The sequence below is a fragment of the Pinus tabuliformis genome, chromosome 1_2, assembly GCF_031772625.1.
Source record: "Pinus tabuliformis cultivar Carrire ecotype Pingquan chromosome 1_2, CPIR1, whole genome shotgun sequence".
Taxonomy (NCBI): domain Eukaryota; kingdom Viridiplantae; phylum Streptophyta; class Pinopsida; order Pinales; family Pinaceae; genus Pinus; species Pinus tabuliformis.
The window spans coordinates 152,420,122-152,431,011 of NC_142298.1; the positions used below are offsets into that span (position 1 = coordinate 152,420,122).

The 10,890-nt window shown below is 37.4% G+C and overlaps 1 protein-coding gene and 1 pseudogene across 1 annotated transcript; both read left to right on the plus strand.

Annotated features, from left to right (window-relative positions):
• The first annotated feature begins 5,504 nt into the window (after positions 1-5,504).
• Positions 5,505-6,527, plus strand: LOC149204962 (small ribosomal subunit protein uS9). Its single transcript, XM_089394853.1, has one exon. It carries the CDS (start codon positions 5,714-5,716, stop codon positions 6,143-6,145), a length of 432 nt encoding a protein of 143 aa, XP_089250979.1. The 5' UTR covers positions 5,505-5,713; the 3' UTR covers positions 6,146-6,527.
• A 1,941-nt stretch (positions 6,528-8,468) lies between these two features.
• Positions 8,469-9,748, plus strand: LOC149204963 (F-box/kelch-repeat protein At3g61590-like; annotated as a pseudogene).
• The last annotated feature ends 1,142 nt before the right edge of the window (positions 9,749-10,890 follow it).

Consider the following 10,890-nt stretch of genomic DNA (forward strand, 5'->3'; position numbering starts at 1 on the left):
GACTCCTTTCCACTAAGCTCCATCATCTTGTTGCATTTTCAACACTCCCTCTCAACAAGATATGGATTATCAACAACCCCTATCCTGCCTCTGGAATATTCTGCATGCAACACATTTGCCCGGTCCACTTGCTCCAACAACACTTGGAACAAAAACACTCCCAACTGACCACTCTATTGGGCTAGGAACATACTTTGATGCTGAAGCTCTACCTGTTGCTGACAAGTGCTCCCTCTCTAACATCTGCATTACTGCAACATCTCCATGCATCTCGCACCATTGCACACTTATCTGTGCCACCTAGCACTGTGCAAAACACTTGTGCCTCTCGCATTGCTGCAGCCCGCTAGCTATGCGTTGTCCTGGGATTCCCTACACTGTCGCTCTCTCTGCCGCTCCATCTGCATCTGTCTCTACCTAATCAGTCAGTTCCTGCTACTCCACATCGGGGCTCCCGTAGTAAGGTCTCATCCAAGAGGTTGGGTACCTCAAGGATCCTGCCCCTCCTCCTTGGGACGATCAATCCACATCACCCCACCTCCTACCTGGAGGTATGGCTGCATGCGATCCCTCAACCCACTTGGCTCAAAGTTTCCCCCTACTGGAGGTCTCTGCATGAGTAGATGTCTCTACTCGATCTCCTCTCAGCTTCCCTTGTTGTGGGTGCTCCACAACCTCCTGAAGCTGCTACACCAATCGTGGCTCCTCCACAATCGTCTGAGACTTCTTCTAGCTCTGCATGTTAAGAGGTAATATATGCTCCCTCTCAACCACCAAGTCTCCATCAGTTGCCTCGCTGCTCAAGGCTTTGCATGCATCTACACGCAACTGATAAAGGTTCCTGACTCAAACCCCTATCTTCCGGGTTTCTCCAATTGTCTTGCTACGCCCTTTCCCTCGCTGAAGACAACATCATATCCATTGTCTTCTAACATCGCCACAGAGATAAGATTCTTCTTCAATCCTGGAACATGCATCACTTCCTTCAATCTGAAGGGTTTACCAGACTCCCTCTCAAAGGAAATGGTACCGATACCGGTCACATTGTATCTACCATCATCGCTCATCTCGATGTGCACTCCAAGATTTTTCTCATCCAGATCAGAAAACAAATCTTGATCTCCTGTCATGTGAGAAGACGCACCATTGTCCAAGAACCATACCGATCCCATCACACTTGATACCAAGCATGCGATCAACGAAAAATCTAGCTCAAATTGCGAGTCTAAGGCCTCTCCCGCTGCAGATCCAACAACTTGCTTATTTTTTTTCTTCTGCAGACAATCTGTGGCATCTCCATTCTCAGCTTTGATGTTTCTGAGTTTATCCTTGAGCGCCATTCCACCAACTCAAAACTCAACCGCTTCTAATCTAAAATTCGTGAGAACAAAGTATTTCTTGTACAGAGATTGACTGTATGGGCATTCACCGGATATCTCACCTTCCAAAAGAAGGATGAATCTGGAGGCTGCCTGGCCCGATTATAGACTCTGCCTGAAGAAATAAAATGTAATCACTTTCTGAATAATAGATATGATGATCAATCCTCGCTTTGATATCATGTAGAACTTTTTTCTACAAATCAAAGAGCTCCAATACCATGTAGAAATTTTGAATAATAAACACTTATTCACAGAGATTATCCCTATTATACACTATTGCGGAATACATGCACAATACATAATCTCCTCTACGTTGATCATCAATTTAGAAGCATTAAAAACAATGAAACATCAATCACATGCACACATTAACACAGTATGTAACCCGGGGAAAGCTTATAGCTGAAAACCCCACACTATCTGTATATTATAATGATTGAGAACATGTAACAATACATGGTACAATACTGCTCACAAGTACTCAATACTATCTCCACCTGTTACACACAAAACTAGCTTAGATCTGATCAATCACAGCTCAAATCTCCTCCGCTGCTTTGCCTGCCTCCACTACGCAATCTTGCAAGAGAATCACGTGAGCACAAGCTACAATTACCTTTATATTGGCCCACACTGCGCAATCCTCATTGGCATTACTCAAATCCATGCATGTGCAAAATCTCATGCACAACTGATAGTCACAACTCACCCTTTCACTTACCTCTAACACATGTCTATGTTGAACTGTCCATGCACTGAGTTAACTGATGTATTCTTTAGTTTCTTTATGAGTTAATAATTAGTGAATTAATTAATAATTAATTCACACAACTCATCACTAGAGTATTCTTTAGTTAGACTAAAATACAACTAGTTCAACCAAGTCAAGCTGAACACAACTCCATCAACTCCACATCCAACTCCACAGAACTCACATGCATGAGTTCTAACTGAATTCCTCCATGCAATAGCTCAACTAACACATAAGAAACCACATGATTCCTTCTGTCAGCTGCATGTGCCACATCCGTAGCTCGAACTGAAGTGCTCCAAGAGAATAAGATAATGTTTAGAGTCCAAATATTACTAAGGGCTAATAATATTTGACTGTTTCTATTTTTAGCCTGGCAGTCTAAAAATAGACTATGATCACTCCGCTGTGTACCAAAAATAGAAGTCCATCTATTTTTCCCAACATGACCAATCATCCATAAACAACATCCTGCAACTCATAGACCATGATCCATATGTCTAAAAATAGACATAGTCTAAAAATAGACTTTGCACCAAAAATAGCCCGTGGGCCCACTTAGTGAAGGCGACTCCTTTCCACTAAGCTCCATCATCTTGTTGCATTTTCAACAATGTTTTCCTTGAAAAATGGACAAATTAGCCCCCATCTGTGGATAGTAGTAAAAAATGGTTGCTCAATTACTAACTGACAATTCAATTATGGTAGGGTTTTCCCACCTTAGGAAAAATTTAAAAATTAAGAAAAAAGGGGAAACAACTTTGCTTAGATAGATTTTTTTATCTATTAATTTAATTGCTTTATTTTTTGAAGGTGGCAAAACCTATCATAACTCAATTATCAAGTGAGAGTGACGATGACCATCGCTAACTACTATCCACGAATGTGTATTAACTCATCATCATTTTTCAAAGAAAAGCACTTCACTTGAACTAACCGACTTGCGTTTTGAAAGGGGAAAAAATTTCACTTTTGTTAAATGCCTCTAGGTATTGGGTTGTTAACATGTTTCTTATATCCAAGGAAGATGAACTCTTAGCCAATCAGAAACAATTTTAGGTCTTATTATATGACCGAAATTTGATTTCAAACGAAATAGTATCCACATGAAAGCAAACTTCTCATATACCTTTTTCTTAACAAAAACTAGTGAATTTTATTTATATAAAAGATCGTGGCAAATACACACAAATGCATTACATAAGTAGATAATCCCTGTAGTGCGAGGGAGTTGCGATAACTTGCTATTCATGATTTAAAATTTCAAAACCACATAAAATACCCATTCATACAATGATTTACCATATATAAAAGGATTGAACCTCTTAGAATTAGGGAATTGAATGGTTGACAAGTGGGTAGCCAAATTGGATTGGGAGTCAACCAATTTGTTGTTATGTCATCGCACGTGGAACCATTCAATCTTGTAGTTCATTTTTTCGACCAAAGTTCTAATTTTGTTAAGAATGACTTCTAATTTGAAATCTTTGGCCTTTTTTCCAAATTGTATGTGTCTCAAAATGATAAATGAGTCCCTTAGAACAAGAAGATTCCTTGGATGGAATGTACACGCTAGGATAATGACCTGCGAAAGAATGTATGCCTTTGCTAAATTATTGGAAATAGCTCCTAATTGTTATGCATACTATCTTTCAATTATTCCTCTAGGGAAAAAAACAACCCCTGACATCTGCCTCCCCTATGACTTATGTCACAAGGTTCACCGAACTTCAACCTTGAGTTTCAAAATTTGGTGAACCTAAAATCTTTTTCGAATTCGACGAACTTCATAGTTAGGACCAAGTCCTTAGTTCAAAACTCATAACCTTATGTCACAATTCAATTTTGCAATCTATCATTGCAATTTTCAAGTTCGTAATAACATTTTTTTATTTATGTTTATTGATGTTGATATGTTACTATTTTATGCTATATTTCATTTCAACATTGACATATGAATGAATGAATAAATGGAATTTTAACGTCCATGAGACTAAAAATAGTCTATGGGACCACCAGCCTCGCTGCTTTTCTTCTTTTGCAATTAAATCCTTTTCTTACTAAAATTAGTAATGAGCTGCCCCAACCTTCTAACAATCCCCTCATTAAAAAGACAATGCTAAGGAACCAATGTTAGCATATTGCAGTAATTGTCTCTGATGTCTCTGAAAGCATCACATTCCAAAATGAAATGTTTTTCTGATTCCACGGCCCCAGAAAAAGTACACACCCATTCTTCCCAACCTTCTTTAGGTCTTTTCCACCGGCTTGTTTCACACCAAAATTGATGCAAATTAGTTCTTAATTGAACAATAAGAATCTTTGCTGTCCATGGAATGTTATCTCCATTGTACTCTTTTTGTTGGAGATTACAAGTGGGGTTGAATTCCTGAACATAATACTTCATCTTTCTACCCAACTTTTTTCACTTACAAAACTTCCCCATAACAAAATTCTTTAACTCCTTGCTATTTGTGGGACAAAAATTGAGGTAAATATTCCATTTTTGCATCCATTTGTTGTTTTGTCTCATCCACGATTTCTTTCTTTCACTCATGCCTTCATTGAAGATAACTTTAGGCCATCTACCTACTCCCATTTGCTCAATTCTTTTTAGTTACCTTATGAGACACACCATAGCAATTGCTTCGATGGGAGCCGCTCCTGTTTCACTCAACATTATCTCATAAGGAACCATTTTTTTTTTTTTGAACTTGCTCATGATTAAGAAATTTTGGATTTTCTCAATTTGCTTCCATTTTGAGACAAGGATACTGTTAGCCCACAATTCACACCCATATAGTATCACTGGACAAATTAGGAGCCCAAAAAGCACTTAATCGTTTTCCAGTCCCATAACTCTGTCTCTCTATATATGTTTTGAAGAGAAAATAATGCTTTCCACCCTCCTAAAATTCTCTTCTTTTTGTAGTCCTCCCAATTAAACTTGTCATTGAAATCAATCCCGAGATATATATATATATATATAGCCAAACTTAATACTGAACCTCCTTCTATCCTCATAAAAATTATCGAACTTGAACTAAACCTAATCAAACCCAAACCATATAACTTAACCTATAACTATAATTACCTTTAATAAGAAAATGATGCATTTTTAATAAAATTTAACCTTTTATCTCATGCATAAAACCAAATACTACTCCAAATTACAATTTATCCATTATTCAATAAAAATGAAACTTCTTATATATAATTTTGTATAAATTTTATTACTCAAATATATATATGTATATACCCATCAAATATATATGCACATGAAAACTTTAAAATATCTCCATAAACATCTTTTTACTCAAACCCTAAATCTAATAACTGACCCAACCTCCGATTCAAGATGGTTAAAAAATAAAAAACAACTAAACCGAAGGCAAGGGTTTAGGGTTTCTATGGCCGAAATTGAAACCAGGGTGTAGGGTTTGTAGAGCCAAAAGAGAAACCTCCATCCTTTATAAACCCCGATCGTTTTTTTCTTCCTTCGTCGAGAATTTTGTATGACAGAGTAGCGTGGAAACCCCGAGGCGAAATCAGGAGAAAGAAACCCATCATCTATCAAACAATGGCGGCAGTGGATTCTGTCCAGTGCTTCGGCCGAAAGAAGACGGCCGTTGCTGTGACACACTGCAAGCGAGGGCGAGGTTTGATCAAGATCAATGGATGCCCTATTGAGCTAATCGAGCCGGAGATTCTCCGCTACAAGGCTTTCGAACCCATTCTTCTGCTGGGCCGCCACCGCTTCGCCGGCGTCGATATGAGAATCAGGGTAAAAGGAGGAGGACACACATCGCAGATCTATGCTATTCGACAGAGCATAGCCAAGGCCCTGGTCGCCTTCTACCAAAAATACGTGGACGAGCAGTCAAAGCAGGAGATCAAAGATATTCTCGTCAGGTACGACAGGACTCTGCTCGTGGCCGATCCCAGGCGCTGCGAGCCCAAGAAGTTTGGAGGTCGCGGTGCCCGTGCTCGTTTCCAGAAGTCCTACCGTTGAAAGATTTGCCCTGGTATTTTTGTTAGGGTTTGTTTTGAGAAAAAGTACTGTGCTGTCAAAAATTTAAGGGCATTTGATTGATGTCCATTATTTTTGGTTTTCATTTTTATTTTATTTATCTATAAATGTTTTCTGCTATACTTTTACAAGCATGCCAAGCTCGTGGTTGCTGTAGTAAATTTCTTAATTTCGTTTTTTATTTCAGTTGAAAATGGGTATCACCCCGATTTGCAATATAACATTATGGGCTGTTCTTATGTTTGTATTTTGCCCATTTCTGCTTTTTGGGTCTATGCAACTATTTTTGAACTGATCTGTTGATCATCTCCTTGACAATGGTTTTTAACTTTTTAGAATTACATAAATATGTTGACTGGCTTTAGCGTCCGATGTTATTGACTGTCATTCAGCCTTCTCTACTGTATCTGGTCTCACTATATTGATGATGCTCAGTTTGATGGATTTATGTTAATAACTTGACTTTTCCTTTAGAGCTTTTGGAATTGACTGTTGCAGTGGCTTGGATGATTTGTGATCTGCACAAACAAGGATTGTATGTATGTTGATTTATACCTTTCAGCTCATCATTGTCAATCCATATTAGTGAATTAAGCAGCCAGTAAACAACTGTATGCTGATGAAAAAATAAGAACTCTGCATCCTCATCTTGATATGCTTTGGAAGTTGTGGTAATTTTAAGAACTCGTCTCAATTCATGTGTCGAATTATTTGGTTTTCCTTATTTATAAGAACTCTGCATCCTCATCTTGATATGCTTTGGAAGGTGTGGTAATTTTAAGAACTCGTCTCAAATTCATGTGTCGAATTATTTGGTTTTCCTTATTTACTTGTGTACTTGGCCACATGTGTAGGGTAATTTTGTTGAACATTGGTCACATTTGTAGGGTAATTTTGTTGAGAACATTTGAAGTCGTCTGAACGTTGGGCATCGCGAATTTGATATAACTAGAATGTTGGACATGGAAACCTTATGTTCTGAATTTAATGATGAGGCGTTTTGCATACACTTCTAAAACAGTCTTTAATGTTAGTGTGTTTTTGGTTAATTAAAAAAAAACATTATGTTCTGACTTTAATGATGAGGCGTTTTGCATACATATACTATTCTAAAAAAAATCTTTAATGTTAGTGTGTTTTTGGTTAATTTAAGAAAAAATTGAGGAAATGCACACACATGCAGTCAATTACGGGGACTACGATGCAGTTCTTTATTACTTGACCCCAGATAGCAGCAAGACAAATAAAACAAATAAATATATTGAGATGATCTAGAGCAATATATTATGTTATGATGTTTTAATCAGTGTTCCACGATGTGCCCTGCAAGGTCGGGGTACCTCGTGCTTCCCACATCCTTTGGGATGGGAGGCACTTTTTGGAATGTTTCACCATATTATCTCTTTTGTGAAATTTGTGGAAATGCTTGGTAAGGTGTGGGATGTGTTTTGCACAGGGATAATTTAATTAATAAATGTTTTGTCCTTTTTGATATTTTTATATTCAATTTTGTTGGGTAAAAATTCTAATTTTGTTGGTAAAATTTCTATAGAGTTGGAAACTTGGATTTTGTAATTTGTAAATTTTGTGTATTTTATGGGGGTTTTATAGGGAGTTGAATCCTATTTATAAATTCACAAATACAAACACATTTGAAATTCAAATAGTAAGAGCATGATTTTGTCTGAAATTGTATTGCTATTTTTCAAAAAATAAATTCAAAACATTTGTTACTTAGATAATTCTTTTTGTAAATGTGTCTTTTGAAAAGAAACACACTTGACTTTGTTTCATTGATTTTTGTTCAAAGATGTTAATTTTAGGATAACAATGGTATGTTCTATGCTTAGAGCAATTTTACTTCAATTTTCTTTATTAGCCCAATATCATATCCAATATAGCAATAACATCAACATGATAGTAAAATGCAGGTAAAACATAAAACACAAGATATAGCACCCACTAGGGACAAACCCCAATGTGGGGAAACCTTGATCAATTCTCTTAGAATTTTTCAAAAGTTCAGTAAGGAGTACAATTTACAATATTCACATGCCCAAACTGATCAGTGAAAATAGTAGAAATAGAAATCTCTAACAAGAAAGTCAATGTTGGGCTATAATGTGACTTTTTGGATATTCTAATCATCCAAAAAGTGCACTATTTCGGCCATCCACCCCGCTGCGTCTCTGTCACCTCGCTGGAACGTTACTTCGTTACCTCTGTCTCTGTCACCACTTTGCACGCCAGCTCCAAACTTTAACTTCACCAACTCGACAACTCCATTTGAATTTTATGTTGCTTGCATCTCACAAGCATAGTTTGCCTTCGAGTGAAGTGTAAGAGATGGAATTCCCTCGTTAAGTCTAAGAGATTTCAGATAGTCCTAGCGTAGGTTTCCAATGACATGCCATGGTTCATTCTTTGCGCGATTGGAAGAGAATCTTGTTGCAATGATCCCTCCATGAACAAATGGCACATCATCATTAGGCCGCCTAATAATGGCAGATCAATACTATGGCCTTGCACATCAATCTTCGCAATATCAGGTAGCCTCATGTGCCTGGGGAATCTAGTCTCAGAATGTAAAATCTTATCAATTTGCAACCCAATAACAACATACCAGAGGAATTTGCCTCATGCTGCAAGTGAAAGTGAGCCTCATCCACAAGGTGACCATGAACACATACCTTGGATCCAACAATAATTGGTACAAGATCACAATGAGTGGAGAGAGAGGGTTGACCACCATGAGGTTAGACCCTTGTGTATACGAATTGTTAACAGAGGTGTATGCTTTCTCTACCAATTCATGGAAGATGTGCGGGAGGCCATTGCCAGAGGCCAAGTTTGGATTCGATCTAGGCGAACTGTTAACAGAGGTGTATGATTCCTCTACCAATTCATGGAAGATGTGTGGGAGGCCATTGCCAGAGGCCAAGTTTGGATCCGATCTAGGCATATGGTGCAACGATCACCTCTATTACTGCATCACTGAACTTCCTTATGGTGTTGTGGATTTTGACTTGAAAACTAAGAGCTGTGCTGAGCTCAGGGTCCAGATGCCTCCTTCTATATCACAGCCATCCCTCGTGGAATGCTGTGGCCAACTTCTCATGAAAGGGAGATTGTGCAGTATGGATTAGATCGACGTAGCAACACTTCAAACTAAATTGAATATACCAAGAATTATTATATGGGAGCTTGATATTTGTTGCAAGGAATGGGGGGAATTGTAAGAGTTCCTACAAAAATCTACAGGGATTTCTCGCTGTCATTCGAATTGTATGCTCCCTTAGTGTGCTCGGGTCTGGGAAATCACCTCGTTTGCTGGGTTGTTCAACAAAAGACATGGGAAGAATGGCATCACAGTTAGCCTCCCCAACTTCGACTTTGACAAAACATTGACAAGTTCTTTCAACTAGTTCTCACTTTTTTTGAAGCCAAGAAACCCCCAACCCCAAATAAGGGAAAGATGGGGGAACCTTTGTACCATACCTTGAACAAGTCATTGTGAGAGGTTCACGAGCTTTTGGAGTGATCTTTCTTGACCAAATGGAATATCAACAAGTTTAGATGTACCTATTTGAATGCTTAATTTTGATTTCCTACTTGATATCTTACTTTTTCTTTGTGTTCATCTTCATCGATGTCATTGGCTACTTTTGAAAACTATTTTAAATAATTGAACACATATTTTTCATTTTATCATATCAAATAACCCCTTGAATCTTTCTTGTGCTAATCCAAGTCCAATTGCCTTATGCTGGAACACAAATATAATATCACAGTTCTCCCCTCTCCATTAGTGTCTTTCATTCATTCTAAATTGCCTTATGCTGGAACACAAATATAATATCACAGTTCTCCCCTCTCCATTAGTGTCTTTCATTCATTCTAAATTCTTGGGTATATAAAGCCAAATTCAAGTGTGACTTTATTTTTTTGGAAAATATTTTTTTTTAGCATTTTTAACAAACACTTTCTTAATTGTATATAATCCCTCCTATTATGCCTCCAATATAAGGCATGCACCAAAATAGTCTTTCAAAGGTAAAATTAGACATGTGATTGAAATATTATCTTTGAAATTATTTGTTTTTATTCATTTTCATGTTTCTCTAGCAACTTGATAGTTGCCTTCAATACAATACTCTGTTATGGAAACTAATTTGTCTTTCAGAAACAATATGACTCTATTTTTGGATTCACCATTGTTTGGTAACCCTAATAATCATGGAAATTCTCGGGACTTGAAATAGATTAGTCATTTCTTGTGCATGGATTCATTTAGCATGGTTTTCATTTGTAATCATGGTTTTTTGTTGTTGAAAAAATAGAAGAACAAAGATATTTTGTATTAGAAAGTTACCGCACTTGCACTGGTCGGGATAATGATATGAATATATTATAATTGTCCAAAAAATTCCCGAGAATTGTCCTTTGGAATTTACTACGTAAGAAGCAAAACAATCTTTGGGAAAGGATTTTGAATAGCGACTACTTGTGTAAATTCTGTAAAAAACTCCTAATATGAAGCCACATTTGCAAAACATTAAGCACATTTATTGAAAGAAGTCATGGTGACCATAAGCTCTCTCTTGGTTCTGTGTGTCGGCCTGAAAGTTTTGATCTGTAATCATCATTTCCACTTCTCCTTGTTGTTGTGCACAATCTCATTTTCTTTGACCTCCTCCACTACAGGTACAATTGACAGTGTAGCATTT

Bases quoted from the DNA above. Each gene is read 5' to 3' on its own strand.
- LOC149204962 (XM_089394853.1), top strand. From the start codon at position 5,714: ATGGCGGCAGTGGATTCTGTCCAGTGCTTCGGCCGAAAGAAGACGGCC.